The sequence below is a fragment of the Camarhynchus parvulus genome, chromosome 9 (assembly GCF_901933205.1).
Source record: "Camarhynchus parvulus chromosome 9, STF_HiC, whole genome shotgun sequence".
Taxonomy (NCBI): Eukaryota; Metazoa; Chordata; class Aves; order Passeriformes; family Thraupidae; genus Camarhynchus; species Camarhynchus parvulus.
The window spans coordinates 1175489-1193681 of record NC_044579.1 but is presented as its reverse complement, the minus strand read 5'-3'; the positions used below and the strand labels follow the sequence as shown (position 1 = coordinate 1193681).

General features: G+C 48.2%; 1 protein-coding gene across 1 annotated transcript in view; it reads left to right on the top strand.

Moving 5' to 3' along the window:
- The window catches only part of VEPH1 (ventricular zone expressed PH domain containing 1), a 59684-nt gene that overhangs the window by 23046 nt on the left and 18445 nt on the right, over nucleotides 1-18193 (top strand). Inside the window, exons 6-10 of the mRNA XM_030954630.1 lie at nucleotides 4339-4505; nucleotides 5936-6145; nucleotides 9854-10071; nucleotides 15141-15350; nucleotides 16297-16691. Coding sequence (XP_030810490.1) covers nucleotides 4339-4505; nucleotides 5936-6145; nucleotides 9854-10071; nucleotides 15141-15350; nucleotides 16297-16691 — 1200 coding nt within the window. The remainder of the gene's footprint in view (nucleotides 1-4338; nucleotides 4506-5935; nucleotides 6146-9853; nucleotides 10072-15140; nucleotides 15351-16296; nucleotides 16692-18193) is intronic.

Below are 18193 nucleotides of genomic sequence, written 5' to 3'. Positions count from 1 at the left end.
CGTGGATGATCTGATAGTGCTGCATGCTGCTTTGGGAACTGTAAATCTGCAGCTGTGCCATCAGAGTTGTGTCTGTTACCTTTGAAAAAGGAAAACAAGGTGCTTTTGGATGAAACATCAATTTAGTCTAAGTCTTATTGGTATTAATCTGGTTTAAATTCTGTAATCTTCTTGGTTCAACAGGCCATTAATCATGTCAGAGATACTTTGCTTAGGTGAGATTAGGGATGATCTCATACAAGTTGTGTATTGGCTATGAAATATCCAGAGAATAGCAAAAAACCCCTCCTGTAATTACATCTGACTTGGAATCTGTGCTCCCTTTCCATTTGTGTTTCTGGTTTTGCTTATACAAACCTGCACAACCTGTGCCTTGGGTACTGGGGAGGAATTCCTCCCTGGTGGTGGGGACAAGGTGGGGATGGGGCACAGGTTGGATTCTGATCTCCTTTCCAACCTAAATGCTTCCGTGATTTTCCAACAGGTATGTGCCAAACCTGAGTCATCCTGGGGAAAAAAAATAGTCTTGGTGCTTGAGTTTTGTCTTTGGAAACTCCCTTTGGAGTGAAAATCCATCTGCCCACGGGACACTGCAATGCGCTCCAGGGCCCTTGTTCTTCCCGAGCTCTCTGTGCTGCTGGGATGGGCAGAGCTGGAGCTCGGGCCAGCCTTTTCCAGGAGTGGGTGCAGGGCTGGCACCACCCCACCACGCCCCTGGGGTCCCCCCATGGAGTGTCCCCAGCTGTAGGACACTGCGTGCTGGAATTGTGTCATTCCCAGCGTGTGGTCTGCTTGGGAAGGGTGAGGAAATCTAATCTGGAAAGTATTGGGGGTCAGGGTGGCAGGGAAGGAATAGGAAAGGAAGGCATTTAGGGAGTTGAGTGGGATGTTTTTCCATTCTCACACAACAAATGTTTTCTTAGTTTAGACTGAGGCAGATGAAGCAAGATTGGGAACAAGTGAATTATTCAGAATTCCCACTATCACCTCTGGCTGTCTGAGTCTGGGAATCGGGGGACTGGGGAGCTGGGTGTGCATAAATCCTCTGGGAGCCCATAAAGATGTGACAAACAAACAGCTCTGAGTATCCCTTGCTACCTCAAACATGAAAAGACCAGAAAGTGGCCACCTGGGTTGTGCCTGCTGACCTTTCTTGAGGTCTCTGAAGAACAGACCCAAACTGGGATATCTGGGATTATTTACACGTGTGCACACAGGTTCTTCACTTAAAAGCAATTCCATGTCAGTGAGGTCACTTCAATCTCCCTGCAGAGGGAGGGGATTGCTCTGATTGCCTTTGCTTTCCATTTATCTTGGTTAGGGAATATCAGCCCAGCAGTGTTTGCTGCAGGAAGCTGCCCAAAGCTGTGCTAGCACAAAGTATTTTTTGTTAGAGTGGTTTGGTGGCTGCAGTCCATCATCTGTGATTGCATCACTCCTCTGATGCACCCCACACTCCAAACGCTCCTTTGCCAGACTAAATAATCAGTCTTCCCTTCCAGATCCCTTCCTATCCCTGACATCCCAGCTTAGGCAATAGCATGGCTCAGGTTGGTGTCTTTCCTTGCTTAAAGCTGTTATTTTTGTTTCTGCCTCTTGGATTCCTTCCCATCACACTTCTATAGCTGGGAGGAAATCTGCTTGTCCAGGAATACGGGAATTTCATCTTTTGCAGTCGTTGCTGAAATTTGGCTGGAGTTTGCTCCATGTGGGCAAAAAACTCCCAGTGCAAACTAAGCAAGGGTCAGTGCAAAGAAAGGACTTAGTGCTGGAAGCACGACGTCATCTGGAGAGAAAGTAATTTTTGGTGTATTCAGTGCGAAATGTTTCCATTTTAAGCTATGACATGAGTCTGAAAGTTCCATCCTCATCCTGGGTTGGAAAGGACCCACAAGGATCCTCCAGTGCAGCCCCTGGCCCTGCCCAGATACCCCAACAATGCCAGCCTGGGCAGCCCTGGCAGCGCTGTCCCAGCTCTCCTGGCAGCCTCAGGGCTGTGCCCATTCCCTGGGGAGCCTGGGCAGTGCCCAGCACCCTCTGGGGAAGAGCCTTTCCCTGATCTCCAGGTTCTCCTCTGGAGGAATTGGTGCTTGGCATCAATCCCATGGAAGGTTAGTGGTGATGTTTTTATCCAGATCCACTGGGAAGAGCCCAGGGAACATGGTTAGAAAATGGCCAGAGTGGAGCAGTTTGCTCATCTTTTCAGGGTGATTCATCCCCAAATCTCTTTCCTTTGCTCCTGGCCTTTGTGACTGTGCAGAACAGAACGAGATAAATCTGCCGTGTCAGTGGGGTGGGAGTGGGGTCTGGCCTGGCCTTTGGCACTGCTGGGGCTGCACAGGGGGCTCGGAGCAGCCCCTGGGAAGCAGCCAGGGATTCTCCAAGCAGGACAAGGTGCAGAAGTGTAGCTGGCTGCAGTGGAGAGCCACTCCTGAGAAGGATGGGGACCCTCAGGGATCATTACGAGCTGTTGGGCTCAGAGCTGTCTGAACCTGCCCTGAGTTATGTGCTCGTTTCTTGGCTCAGCGGGAGGCTGTGAGACCCAGCTGTGTCCTGGGGTGCATTTTCTGTATCTGGCAAGAGCCCCACATGCTCCAGTCTGAACCCAAATATCCTTTTCCTACCATCCATGAACAGATCTGCTTATCTTCCAAAGTCATCCGGCTCAGATGTAAATGGGAGGAAAAGCAGCAGGCCAGAGAGCTGATTCCTCTTGGAAACCAAATCCAAAGAGGCCGTGAGGACTTCCAAGGGTTTACAAAAAGAGCCATACTAGGTTGCAATAGGCAGATGTTTTCCATATGTTGCTCAAGTGAAACTTAAATCCATTGAGGCAGGCATGTACTGCGATGTGAAGTTATATATTTTGGTATGAGCCTGGGCTTCAAATTGAATTATGCACAGACATCTTAAGAAAATGTGTGAGAGAGGGTTTAGCATATCTCTGTCTGTCTGCAGTTGGCTCTCTCTGGCTCCTTTCTGTTCCTGGAAATGGCATCCTTAACTATTTCTGTTCACATGCATGTTTAGCTCTCTGTTCACCAACTATTCCTTCCATATGATGCTTATTTAATTTGAAAATCTGAATCTCAGCAAAGGAGAATTGTAGGTTTTGTCTTTTGTTGTTTTTGTTGTTTCTTTGTCATTTCTCTCCTACTTTCTTCTTTTGTTTCTTTGTTAATTGAAATCACACTTAGTTTGGCCTGGGATTCAACAGAGCATCCTCCAAAACTGAAAGCTCATTAAGCAGCATTCTTATGATATTCAAAAATAAAATTATAATTAATAGGAATTAGTGGGTTTTTTTTACACAGTGTTGTTACGCCTGCAATGATTTGCTCTATTTTGATAATTTGTTTGGTTTCTTGGCCCAATATATAATTTTCTACAGTTTTATGCCTCCCTGGTTTTGTACTGGTGATCTGTCCAGGCCAGGTTGGAGCAGCCCGGTGGAAGGTGCCCAGGGGAGGGGTGGAAGGAGATGAATTTAACATCTCTCTGACCCAAATGTTCTGTGATTGTTAGCCTGCTGTCTCCAGAGCATGCTGGTGCTGTGGGGCTCTGCCCAGTGCTGGGCACTGACTGACAGCTGGTCCCTGTCTGTCTGTCTGTCTGGGTTTGAAAAGACAGATGTCTGCTAAGGAAGGCAGGAGCCTCCCCTGAAATACAAAATGTAAACGTCCTCCCTCCAAATTATTATCATTTTGAAAGCAGTTCTTTATTAGGAAAATTAAAAATACAAAAGTACAAAAAAGAAAACAAACCACTGCCAGAGTGAGAGCAGTCCCTGCCCCCTGTGTGTCAGGGGGTGGCACAGCCCCATCCCATGGGGGCTCAGCCCTCCTGCAGTGCCAGCTGTGCTGCTGCTGGAGCAGGGATCCTGCACAAGGGGGAGTTTTCCTCTGCAGCTCCAGGGCTGCTGCAGATGGGCCTGGGCTCCCTCTGGCAATGCAGGGCAGCAGAAAGCTGCTCCTCTGGCAATGCAGGGGCAAAGGCTGCTGTGCTGTCCCAAACCTCAGATTGGATCCAGGTAGGAATGCTTGGCTCCTCCCCTGGGCGCAGCATCTCCCCATGGGATGGTGGAATTTGATCAGCCATGCAGGGACACTCACTGGCCATGAACAAAAGATAATTAAGAATGAATGGCCCATGAACAGCAGATAATTAATAATTAATGACCCTTTAACAGAAGAGATCTGGAGGGAGGATTGGCTGTGGAAGGGATAAAGAAAACTGCGCAATGAGCAGCAGAGAACTGCCCCAGCTCCAACAGATGGTAAATAGGATGCGCCCCAGGCACAGCTCCCTGGCTGAGCTCTGTCCCTGCTGTGTCCCCAGGGAACTGGATGCTGCTGCGGGTGCTGCCTGCGCTCTACGAGAAGGAGCCGCGGCCGATCCGCGCCCGCCTGCCCGAGCTGGTGGCACCCATGGCCCAGCTGGACCCGCCTGAGCAGCTCCACCTCCTCAGGCTCCTGCACACCGTGGCCAGGAAGAGAGAACTGGGGGTAAGCAACACCGGGAACATCTGCCTGCCCCTCCTTTTGGGGGGTGGGTCTCACAGGCTTGGTGAGGGAGGACTGGCACCATGCAGGGCTGCGCCTCGTCACAGACATGTTTTATTAAAAATCCTTTCCTTAGAATTTTTTCTCCTGAGAAGCTGAGAGGCCTCAGGAACAAAATGTAAACAATGGTTATGTGCTGCTGTGGAATGCAGATGGTCTCATGTGGTTGTTTTTAATTAATGGCTAATCACAATCCGGCTGTTTCAGACTTGCTGGTCAGTCAGGATTTTGTTATCATTCCATTTTCTCCTTTCCTTGCAAGCCTTCTGATGAAATCCTTTCTTCTGTTCTTTTAGTATAGTTTTAGTATAATATATATACTAAAATAATAAATCAGCTTTCTGAAACATGGAGTCAGATCCTCATCTCTTCCCTCGTCCTAAGACCCCTGTGAACACCACCACAGTGCCTTCCTGTGCTAATTGCCTGTCAGTTCTCTAATTCCATCCCAAGTTCTCCACCTAGACACAAGGAGAACAGAGCAAAGACTCTGCTGGACTAAAAGGTTTGGGTTAAACCATTTGTCTCCAATGTTTTCGGCTCTTCCTCTGTCAGCTGAGTGTGAATTCCCCTAACTGTGTTTCTGTCAGTGTTCATGAACTGTATTAAAACCCATGTCAAGCACAATTAAAACGATTTAGGAACTGATGAGACCTGATAATCCCCCAAAAACAAAACAGAAGAAGGGGTTGTTTTTTGCCCCATGGCTGTGTCTGAATGTCTTTTCCACAGCTGCAGCAGTTTCCCTGAATCCAGGGTGCATTAGTGTGCCTGTGTACCCTGAATTAATCCCTCAGTACACAACTGCATCCTGTTTGGCAGGTGGCTCCGAGGACTACACCCTCAGTGTCCCGAAAACTGGGTTCTTACAAGAAATGACAACTTACCTACAGCACATTTATTATGCAGTGGGCGTCTTGCCCCCCATTTTTCCCTCTATTCCAGCTCCTGACCTTGTCACATTGTTTAGTTTCTGGTGGAACCCAAAAATTTCAACAAGTACTTTAATTTACTGTATTATTGAAAAAGACTGAGTCTTATGTTGTTTTAATCAACAAAATATAGACTGCCCTGGAGCAGGGAAAATATTTAGTAAACGTAGGTTTTGGTATTTTTTTTTTAATTGGGCATTTCCTTACTTATTTATGCATAACTGCCATATTTTAAAGCAGAGCATACCCTTATTCCATATGTTCAGTTGAACTTGGATTGACCTCAGTGATAGCTCCATGCAAAGGTCACCAAGGGTGGAAAACTTCTATTAACTCAGAGTCTGGTGGCTTGTTTTTATCACTCTGGTGGCTGTGTCTCCTCTGGTTATATGTGTTCACAATTCAAAACAGAGATCCAATTTGTTTCTTATTTTTTAACAGGTGCTGAGAGAGTGTTTGCTATTTTTATTTGCACACCTGAGGGACCCCAACCACAGCGAGGTGATTCTAAACATCCTTCTGGAAATATCCAGCTACGAACCTGCAGCCTTGGCCCCTTTCCTTCCCATGCTGAGGGAAACTGGGGAGAGTTTCCCCAATTTGATTGGGCAGACAGCAAAGATCTTTGGAGCTGTTGGACATCTCGATGAGGTAAGGTGGGAAACAAGAGGACATGCTTGGGTCTGGGCTTGGGGTTGCTTTTATTCTTGTATAAAGTAATGCATCCACATATTTCTTATCCAGTAACCCAACTGCCCTGCCATGGAATCATGGAATACTTTGGGTTTGGAGGGACCTAATGATGATCTTATTCTAGGCCTTCCCCCTTTGGCAATTAATTTGGGTGTGTGTTGGCTGGGCCTCATGTGTCTGAGCAGCACAGGAAGACAGCATCCTCGCTGTTTCTACTGATCTGGAGCTTTACATTCGTGTAAAAGTAAATTTATCTCAGAAGAATCAAAACCAGATTTGGTTTGGCTTCATAAATCTTATTTCTGTTGTGTGGAAAGAGGAACCAAAATCCCATTGAGGCCTGGGAGCCAAATGAAGTTTTTTGTTCTCTCCTTGTTTACTTCCATCCCCCAGCAAGTTTTACTTTTATAAGACCTGCAGGTGACCACATTTAATTCTGTGTTTAGTATTTGAGCGTCAGCATTTTCTAGAAACTTTACAGTTGCTAACCAGCCAATCCTCAGCTGAGCACAGCTGGGCTCAGAACTGAAGGATTTCATTTGGATTCTGTGTTTTGGGGTGTTGAACCAGCTCTCCCCATCTGGGTGTCTCTGAGGCTTCATTTCCGCTGAGTTCTGCTACTTCAAAGGGCCTGAATTTATTTATTTTGCCTTTTGTTGCTGTGATTGTTTTATACCAAACTAAGAATGAGCGAGGAACCAACTGGCCCTGTTGGATTGCATGTAGTGCTGGAAATCACACACTAGAGTAAAGTTTACAAAGACTTGATTCAAATAATATTTTCCCCTCGTGTTTTTAACCTGTTGGTTTATGTGGCTACCCCAATCTACTGAGTGGAGCACACACAGCCTGCACTGAATAATTTATGTCCAGTCTCCCTGGAGTAAATGTTGAGAAAGCTCTCACCATGTCCTGTGCCATGAGTCTGATTTTTTGGGAAGCTGCTGACTCAGCAGCATCCCAGCCCACGGGGAGGACACATTTGTCATTTGTTTGCTGTGTTTGTCACTGACATCCAGGGACCCTGTGCTCCAGACTCAAAAACAGGGATAAAGACAACACACAGAGGATGGCAGAGGTGAATGTTCCACCAGGAGATCAACGGCTCCTCTCTTGTTTTGCTCTTCAAAAAGTTAGGAATTGTGAATAATTCTGAATTATGGAAGATCTTAAAATGACAGAATGGTTTGGGTTGGAAGGGATCTTGAAGCTCATCCCATTCCCCTGCCATGAGCAGGCACACTTCCACTACCCCAGGCTGCTCCAAACCCTGTCTAAGCTGGTCATGCAAAAAGAATCACCTCACCAAAGAGGGGAAGGAAATGCCTCCATGGCTGATTCCTGAGCAGAGGTGAGATCATGGAATCATAAAATCTGCCAGGCTGGAAAAGTCTTCCAGGACCATCAAGTCCAGCCACCAACCCTCGTGTGCTCCTGATGGTCTCATCTCACAGCCCCTGTGTCAGGGCCTTCCAAACCCTCCCTGATCCCCTGTCCCCTCTCCCCTGAGCGTGCTGTGGATGTTCTGTCACTTCTCAGACAGGAATCAGCGTCCCCTGCCCGGCCAAGCAAAACAGGCAGGCAAGGAGACATCAATGGCAGTGCTGGGACTTTATTTGTTGATGTTTTATTTCACTGGAAGGCTTGCCTGGGGAAAAGAGGTGGCAAGGATTGAGGCTTGGCCCTCGATGTTCGAGACTGTGGATCTGAGCAGCAAATCCTCGCTGGCTCCCTGAAAAAGCCTCCTGTGCTTCCAGGGACCCCGGGAGAGAGGAGAGCTCTGGATTTGAAAGGTTGCCCCTTGTTTACACACACCACTTCTGCTGGTGTCAGCAACACTCTCGGGGGCAAGCTGGAGTCAGAACTTGTCCCTTAACCATAAACTTGTGCAAATGAAAAACCATCTTGGGGCTCAGGGCAGTCGGACACTTTATTTTTTTTCCCCTATGTTTTGAACCACCGGGGAGTTGGAGTTATTTCTGAAAGCCTTGTGATGTTTTTGTAGTCTCCTGAACCTGTTTTTAAGGAAAAAAGCACAGTTTGCCACACCTTGTTGCTTGTGCTTTAGCTCCTCACCTTCTGGCAGATGTAATGCCGTAAAATGCAAGGGCTGCTTACGAGAAAATACAGGAATACATCAAACAGGCATTGCTGAAATAACAAGGGGTTATGTGCATCCAAATAGGCTTTGTGAAACATTTTGGATTAGAACTGTGGCAGGGATAACAGCTGCTTTCATGTTGAGCTGTTTTGCTGTAATTTTGTTTTGTATAACAGTTACATATTATATTACTCAGGCGAGTTTATTGTTCTTTTACCTCACTCCAGGCGAGTAGCAGCATTTCAGCATGGCTGGAGACTCTCCAGCTGGATCAAAGTGACAGGAAAATGGTCAAAACTGCTCCTCCATTTAGTCTGCTGCACAGTTTGTTTAGAAAACAAAAATGTGTTTTAAATGTTAATTGAGCCTCTGTTTATCTCTTGGAGAAAGGATCGGCTTTCAAATAAATGAGTAACTGTGCACCAAAGAGTCAACCTCGTCCAAGCCATTGAGGAAAAACCTTGGTCACATCAGCCCAGCCCAGGGTGTAGCTGGTGCTTTCCCCCATATGGCTGAAGGGGTGCAGTTTGTCTGATCCACTCCTGCCATTTATCTCTGTCATGGCAAAACTGCTTTTCTTTCAATTACGTTGGTTTGCTCTTCAAAAAAAGCCTCACCCGTGATGCAGGGCCATGTCCTGCCAAAGCCTCCCGGGTATTTTTACAGCCCAGCTGGGTCTGGAATCAACCTTTCAGCAGAATTTGCTCTCTGGTTACGAGGTCCCAGAAGAGAGGAGGAAATGGGGCTGGGACCCTGCAGAGCCCAGAGCACGTGTGTGGCACATGAGCTCCCTGCTGGCCCTTGGGAAGAAGAAAGCTGTTTGGTTTTTTGCCTTTTGTGTTTCAGCACAGGCTGAAATCCAGACATCTCCCAGTTTCTCCATCAATCTGCTGAGGACCAAGTGGGCTTCCCTGAGTGAAAGGATTCCCCCAGTGAAGGATCTGATGGGAGTTCCTGAGTTAATTGCTGGTTTTTCCACTGCTCTTCCCACTTGGGTGTTTTTAGGACTGTGGAACCCAATCTAATTAGGAGAGCTCTAACAGAGGAGCTCTAAATTGGAGATGTTCAGATCCAGGCTGGATGTTCCCCATTCCTGGAGGTGTTGGTGGGGCTTGGAGCAATCTGTGGAAGGTGTCCTTGTGCCCATGGTAGGGGTGGGACTGGGTGGTCTCTGAGGTCCCTTCCAAACCATTCTCTGGTTTTATGAAGTAGCTGAGCCAGACTCATCGGAGGTGAAAGGGGAGCTTGGTGCTGCTGGGGCCCTGATCACTGATCCACCAACCCAGAAGGATGTAGGGCCCTTAAAGAGCCTTCAGGGATCTGGCTCTAGGTCTGAGGAGGAGACAAGATGTCCTGAGTTAGGCTGGGTTAGGTAACACCAAGAGGAACAAAAGTCACTTCAGTGTAACCACAAATAAGCTGTGTTTGAGGCAGCTGCCAGTGTCATGGTGGGGCAGCCACTCTTCCCCAGGGACGGTGACTCAGTCCCAGCACACAAACCCCTGAGAGCAGCAAACAATGAATTCATGTGTTCAGCCCTGTTCTTATCTCCCCACGCTGCCCAGGAGCGAGCCAGAGCCTCCCTGCTGTATCTGGTGAGCCAGCTGGCCAACATGGAGCACTCCTTTCACCACCTCCTGCTGCTGGAGATCAAGAGCCTCACCGACAGCTTCCCGAGCATCCTGGGCTGCCAGAGCAGGGACATTTACCGCATGAGCAACAGCTTCTCTGCCATCGCCCGGCTGCTGGCGCGGCAGCTCGGCACCGACGGCGCGGCAGCCAGGTACTGCTGCTCCCACACTGCCCCTGCTCAGGCCTGCAGCTTGGCTTGCACGGGTTCCACATTCTGTACTGCCCTAGTGTGTGACTCTGAACTCCATACAAAGTGTTAGCTTTACAGCTCAGGCACACAGAGCAATCCCTGTCCAGCCCCAGAATCAGGGACATCTCTGCTTTGCGCCCAAAAGGTGCAAACACTGAATTGAGGAGGGCAAATTGGGAGGGTGGGACTGCATCACCTGGAGCTGCAATTGGACAATTAACCCCAATATGGAAAGGGACCAAAACTCATAAAAGTGTGAAAACTCCTGACTTGGGGTCCATCTTAGGTGGAGCCCCAGCCAGGCTCTTGCAGTGCCCAAGTTCCTTTGAAGGCCTTTTAATGAATCCCTACTTTATTCCTTTATCACTGCCCAGCCTCTCTTCCAGGTAACCTCTCTAGGCATCATTGTGAGGCACCAAAATTCCCACTAAATATGCTCCCATTGCCATGAAGAAAGCCATGCCCCAGATAAGTAGATTTAAGCAAGCTAAAAAAGCCTTGGTTAAAAATAAATTAGTGAAGTCAAGCTCACAATTATCAGTGAGTTTATTCTAGAAAATGCCCACTGAGGGTGATGAGAACAATGGCTGGCGTAGCTCCCTGATGAAGATTTGCCCCCAAAAAAATCTGAAAAGAATTTCTGAGGCATCCACAGTGAGATGTTCTGCTTGTTTAGCTGCTTCTGACTGTGCATCCTGAGGTTGAAATGTTGTGGGGTTTGTCACAGTGAGGATAGGAATGTTATTTAAATACAGAGTGGCAGTCACTTCTAATTAGAATTCGAGTTGTGTATCTGTAGTAGGTCAGGGGGGCACACAGGAGTAATGATTCTTTGGAAAAATGGAACACAGGTGTCAGAAAACTCCTGATAGTGAAGGCCAGCCCTGGAGCCAGACTGGGAGCAGCGGAGCCAAAACACTGAGGTCAGTGGAGAAACAAATAACTGGTGTCCTGGAGAGAGGTAAAAATGAGAAAGGAGAGGAGCCCAGACAGAGCCCCTCATCTGCCTACAGGGCTGTGAGCAATGTCCCAGCCTCACCTGGTGGCAGAGCCTCAGCAGAAAGCAGCTCTCAGCATTCCCAACCCATCATGGTCCCTCCATTTATGGTTAAAAATTACTTGGTTTGTTAAAATACTGTGATATTCCTGTTCCTTATTATGTTCTGGCCTTAACATTCATCTCTTGAGCTGCTAAGAAAACCTGGTTAAAAACAAGGTTTTCATCAAAATCTGGGTGTTTCTAGCTAAAATTCTCTTTGTTAAGGACTGGCTGAAGAGTAGAAGCTTTATTGTCTGTGTGAGTGTGGTTACAGATGATTTTCCCCCTCTTCTCCTTGATTTTATTTGTTTCTTTATTTATTTTAAATTTCATTCCTTCCCCAACCCTCTGTCCCCTCAGTATCTCAACATGGCTGTGAGGGATCTCAGCAAAATGCTGGTTTTTCACAGTTTTTAGCTATTTGGTTTTACATTTCAGGTCAGTATCAAGCAGAGTATCAGCTCAATCAGACAAGGCTGAATGAGAGCTCTCTGCTGATTGAAGCAGAGCTGGTTTTGACTCGTGCTTGGGAAGTGGGACCAGCCCAGATGTGAAGGTGGAAGTGCCCTCCAGCTCTGGAGCTGCTGCAGTCACTGAGCTAAAGAGCAGCAATCCAGGGTGGTTGTGCTGGCAAGGGAAAGCAGGATTTTAAGCTGTGGGCCTGGATTGTAGCAATTCCTTCCAAAACTCCTGTGTTTACATAAGGAGAAGCTGATTTTTTCAGAGCCATGGCTGGCCTGGCGTTGTTTGACACAGGGAATTTTACATGCAGGGACTGGGGAGCATAATTAAAACCAGGCCATGCCCTGCTGCTCCTTACTGTCCCAAAATTGCAAGTTATTCAGTCCCAGAGGGGCTTTTAAAGAACATATGCAGGGTTTTAATGGACTTATCCAACCTAGAGGGGCAGTGGAGTCAATTAAAGGGGAAGAAAGCTTCAAAGTCCTTGTTCTGGGTAAGAACTGAGCTTAAGGGGCTGCACCAGTGCTGCTCCTCCCAGTGCTGTGGCTGCTTGGAATTGTTTGATACTGGCACAGGAGAGATTTAGGTTAAATACAAGGAAGTTCTTTGCTCAGAGGGTGCTGAGGCCCTGGCACAGAGCAGCTGTGGCTGCCCCTGGATCCCTGGCAGTGCCCAAGGCCAGCCTGGACAGGGCTTGGATCAGCCTGGGACAGTGGAAAGGTCCCAGTGGAAGGGGGTGGAATGGGATGATCTTTAAGGTCCCTCCAACCCAAACCAGTCTGGGATTCTGCTGACAGTTCCATGATCTTTCCTCCACCACTTGCCTTCTTCAAACTCTCTTGTCCATCCAGTTGGAGGAGGTGATTTTCTCTCCCTTAACAAACCACGAACACCTGACCCATCCTTGTGGCCTCCATGAGCACAGGGGTGGTGGAGCCCTGGCCACAACCCCAGGTGTATTTTCATTCATCTCCCTTTGGGATGCTCTTTTCCCCACGGTGAGCACCCCACTGCAGGTGTGGAGAAATGCCCTTTGTGCTAATGCATCACCTGGGCACTGAGGTGCATTTGTCCAGAGGATTTAAAGCATGAAGCCATCAGCAGCCTGGCACTATTTTTGGCATGATGGTTTCCCCATGAGCTCGTGCACCCTCCTCCTCCTCCTCCTCCTGCAAACAGCTTTGGTGTAAGCTGATCCTGCTCCAGCAGCCTCAGCAGTGCCTCTTGCCAAGACTGCAGACAATGGTTGGTCTGAGAGGAGCTGGAAGGGGAGCCCAGCAGGAAGGGCTGCCAGGGGTCCAGTGGGGTGGGATGGAGCCCTCACCGAGGGTTTTGTGGGGGTTTGTGCTTTTGGCTTCCCAAGGAACTGATGTGGGCACAGGGCTGGTGCACAGGAGAGCTCCTGGGCACTCAGAGATCCTCTGCTTCCCACTTGGGAATCCTGGCACCAGCAGGGGCAACAGTGGGATGGTGGCTTGAGGAGCCCATCCTCCACACCCTAGGAGTGACTTTTTTCTGCTCTACATACAGAAAATAGGATTCATCCATGGGTTTTTTTCCAACCATAACGATTTTGTGGTTCTTTAGGAGAAGTGCTTCCTTGCACTCCCTTCACAAAGCCATGGGAGCTCAGCAGGAGGAGGCTGGACAAAGAGGTGCTGTTTGAAACACCATTTTTAATCCCAAACATCACCAGGGCTCCCTGGTTGGGTCTGTCACTCCCAAGGCCCATCAGCCCATCAATCCCCTCTCTGTGCCCCGAGGCTTTGCCCGTATTTACACAGGGAGCAGGAGTTTTCCTCAGAGCTCAGCTCCCACAATGGCAGCAGTGTTGGGAGCTGTGCTGGAGTGACTGCTTTCCAATAAATTAAATCTTGTCCTACATCCCCAGAAAGATTTGTTAGGAAAGGTCACATCAAGGGTCTTTATTGCAGAAGAATATTTTTCAAGTGCTCCTCGGTGTTAATATATTATGAGATCTTGCTTGAATTAAAAACAAAGCAAGACAAAACTTGCCAGCTCCCCTGAGAAATATCCTGAGCTGCCTTTATCAAAACAAGTGAAAAAGTGCATTTTGTGATGCCACATTTCTGGTTGTTTTGTAAAAACCTGGCTTTTTACAATTGGTAATGTGCAGTTTGGGGAGTTTTTAATGGGCTCCCCCACTGTGAGCGTGACTTGTGAGACTCTGCTGCTCTGGAAGGGCTGTGTTAAACCCCTCCTTTGTGGTTTTATATATCCATGTTTTACAGATTTAGCTATTCAGATGTTTGTTCATCGGGGGAAAAAAAAAAAGAAAATCAAAGAAATGGAAGCATAACAAACTTGTTTTAGAGCTGTGGGTGGAGTTTAAAAAGTAAATACTGTCCAATCCCCCTGGATTCTCCAAGAGATTGCTGTTTGCTCTGTGCTGCTCCATGGTTTTGGTGCCAGTTCCTCCCTGCTGCAGGAGTGAGGTGGCAATGTTCACATCACCCCAGCAGCACAGGGAGAGAGGAAGGAGCAGTGATGCTCTTGCGTTGGTCCCTGGGAAATCCAGTCCTGCTGCTGCTGCAGCCCCTCCAAGGCAGAGTAAGGATGCTGAAAATTCAGATTTCCAGCAAATGGCCAAATATTCAGGGGAGCTGAGTCTCTCTGAGCGATGCAGGAACCCAGAAAAAGCCATTTCCAAAGCTGTTCGAGGGAACCCAGCACATTTTTACCAACAGTGTCTTTTCCAGCAGATTTCTCTTTGGCCTGTAAGATCAACAGCTTCCCTTTAATTTATTTGAAGGTTACCTCTGAATTTTGCATTAAAATGTTCCATACTGGGGCTGCCCATCCCTGGCAGTGCCCAAGGCCAGGTTGGACAGGGCTGGGAGCACCCTGGGGCAGTGGGAGGTGTCTCTGCCATGGCAGGGCTGGCACTGGAGGGGCTTTAAGGTCCCTTCCAACCCAAACCATTCCCTGCTTCTCTGATTCTGTGATTTTAAGACAAACATAAGAAATCCAAAACAGAACTACTTGCCCTGCAGTCCTACAAGTTCATTTTAACTCTTCATTTTCTCTTCGTTGAGCTGGAGTCACATTGCTCATAACTTTTCCCGAGTTTTAAAAGGTATTTTTATTTCTCAGAGGGCAATAATTCAGTAAGAACTGCATGTACTTTGGTCAAAGCTTTAAAACCACAGAATTCTATAAAGTTTGCAAATAACTTGACTTTTGCCTTGTGAAAATAATGCAATAAGTCAGTGTTTAGCAATTTCAAGAGAATGGTTTGAGTTCAGATGAAAAATCTTTGACTGTCAGGGACAGAGTTGTGATTTGCTGGTGCTTGGCAGTTTCCAGTCCAGGGTTGTCAGAGATGTTCAATGCTTCTGATCCATCAGAGATGTTGATCTAGAAGATGTTCCTGAAAATAACCTCAGGGAATCTCTGTTTAAACATAATTATTTTACCAGATCCAAACCACAAGTCCCAGGCACAGACACAGCATCAGCACAATGAACAGAGTGTGCCAGAGTTAAACCTCTTCTTTCTGCTTCCTCAGGATGGAAAAGGACCCTGAGGCAGAATGTCCTGTACCACTGGATGATTTAAAATCTGTCGTGAACAGCAGTGAAGAAGATGAAAAGCTGCAAGTTAAAATCCAGGCTTTTGAGGAGAAAATAAATGTGGACAACAGCACCCCCGGCTCAGTGAGGAGATACAGCCTGGGCCAGGTCTCTAAAGAAGAAAGGAAGGATATGAGGTTTAACAGGTATGGCTCTGGAAAATGTGTGAGGGGTTCAGGGAGATCAGTTCTGTCATAAAACTTTATCCAAACACAGAGAGTTTGGTCTGCTCATGGAATACCCACAGGCAGCATAAACCTAAATTTAACTGATTTTTGCATCCATGAACTTAAGGGCTGGATGAAATCTTTCTAAATCCCAGAAGCCCAGAATGATTTGAGTTGGAAGGGACCTCAAAACCCATCCAGTGCCACTATGGCAGGGACACCTCCCACTGTCCCAGGTGCTCCAGCCCCAATGTCCAGCCTGGCCTTGGGCACTGCCAGGGATCCAGGGGCAGCCCCAGCTGCTTTGGGGAACCCATTTAATCTTTTCTGTTCCCTAAAGCAGCAAAAATGGCAGGAAAAAAAAGCCCTGCATTGAGATATCACAGACAGAAAGGTCCTGAGAGCTTTCCTGGGGTGTTATCACTAACAGTATTTATCAGTGACAGCAGTGTGACCCACAGGCTCCTCGGGCTCCCCCTGCCCCACAGCTCCACACCAAGCTCTGCTCTTCCTGCCCCAGGATCTGCCCTTTCAGCCACTTTTGCCATCCCCAGAAGGGATGCAGGGCAGGAAGGGCTGGAGGCAGGGTCCTGGTTCGGTGAAATTGATGGTTGCCATTTTTCTGGTGGGATTGGTACAGCAGCCACACCACCCCAGGGCTCCAAGATCCTTGCAGAGGGGCTGCCTCGCTCCCCCATGGCAGATGTTGGGATATGTAGATATCATTTGGATGTTGTTCCATTTCATTTGCTTATTAAAGCTGGGGCTCAGGCCTGCCTTAGGAAATGAAGATTTTCCAGAAGGTTCCTGCCCCTGGCTGGGTGAGCCCCACACTGGGCTCTCTGAGGGAGCTGCACTGGGCACGTTTTGGGGGGATTTTTGTGCCCTACCTCTATTCCAAATCCTCCTTCTTTCCTCCCTGCAGGTCCAAGAGCCTGGCCCTGCACACACTCAGGGTGAAGGGGCTGAGCTCAGAGGGAGGGACAGACGAGGACGGTGGGGACATCCCTGCTGGCATCTCCTTCTCCGAGCTCTGCCTCAGCCAGGAGCACCAGCAGGAGCCTTTTGGGCTGCAGCCCGAGGCAGAGCACCTGGGGAGCTGCCTGCTTTCCCACCAGAGTGCTGATCACCCCCAGGCAGGCAGTCTGCCAGAGGTGAGCCCAGAGCAGGCCCTGGAGGGAAGGGCAGAGGCAGCCACGGGCCCTGTGGAGCAGCAGGACGAGCTGCACCTGCACCTGAAGGAGAACCTGGGCAAGGTCAAGGAGTTTGTGATGGAGATGGGGAGGAGGATTCCCATCCCTGAGCAGTGCGTGATCGAAGGTAAGCACATTGAGCCCCCCAAGGACTTCAGCACCCACCCAGACCCCCTCAGGGCCCAAAGGGGAGCCAAGACCCCAGCACAGGCAGGGAGGAACATCAGCTGGAGAAAACAGCATTTCCCAAATGGAATCTTTTGCACCCTTCCAGGATTCAGTTCCTCCAGGGACACATCCCGTGCCTCTCCCAGGCTCCCACGAAGGCTCGGGTGAACATTTCCTTCTGGACGTGATGGGGAGTGAGCCCTGAGGGTGGCAGAGCCTCTGGGCACAAGGCAGGGCGGGAAGGGACATTCCCAGCTCCAGGCTGGAGCTGTGGGGCTGGCTGGGACATCAGGGATCGAGGTGTGCTGCACAGCCCACGCGCCACGGGCCCCGTGCTGGACCATGAGGCTCCTGCTGGGTTGGTTTGGGGCACATCTGGGGCTCCTTCCTCATTACCAAGTTATTAAATCAGTCGGATTGGGACAACAAAGGTCAGGACCCTCAGGGCAGCACATTCCAGCCCCAAAACTCCCTGAGGGCACATTGGGCTGAGATCCCCATGGGCTGGATTGGGTTGGATCCCATCTCACCAATGCCTGGGCTGCTTTAATGTTTGCTGCTTTCATCCCTGGTGGGTCTGTGATCTGCTCCTCTTTGAAGTGAATGGGTTGGGCTGGGCTGGGTTGGGAGCCTCCTCCTTTGTTCCCTTTGAGGTGAATTTGGGTGCATCCAACCCCTCAGTGGTGGCCATGAGCTGTTCACAGCCCAGCCCTTCCATGGGCCACATTGATTCCAAAGAGCAGCTGCCTCAATGAATCAAATTAAATTAAATTAATTAAATTTCCAGTCACTTCAAACGTCACCTTCCAATACAGCGTCACTTCAGCTCCAACAAGCATCAACTGAAGTTGATAAAAGATGTATTTCTTTCCTTTCTCAGTGGTCAAGAAGTGGAAAAGCAGTTTCCACTCATAAAAGGGATATAATTCTTTCTCTATACATATATTTTAAAAGCTGAAGAATTTCCTAAATACCTTAAATTCCAGGGTTAGTAGTTGAAATAGTTATTTGGTAGAATTAAGGACAAAATTTGCGTTGCATAAAATTCCAGTGAAAGCATGAGAGTGAACAATGTGGTTTTTGAAGTGCTGAGTGCTCTGACCCCACATTAATGAAATCCCATATATTGAATATTTTTTAATGTATTGCTCAGTTTCCTTTCTGCAATACCTCTTATGATACATCCTAGGCATGTGACTATTTCTAAATTCATTCAAACTATTGTAATTTCCTGAAAATCCTCAACTAGCATTCCTAGGGAAATTCCTTGAGCAGGGACACATGTGCAGAGCAGAGATTTATGGGACTCGTTCTAAATCTGTTGAAGAAATGCAGCCCTGCTCATTCCACGGGGGAGAGCTCTGTTAATATTTCAGATATTGCATAAAGCTCTCCAAAAACCTGCAGTTATTGCACTTCAGAGATCCCCAGGCTCTAAGAGGGCCCACTCAAAGGCGTGTT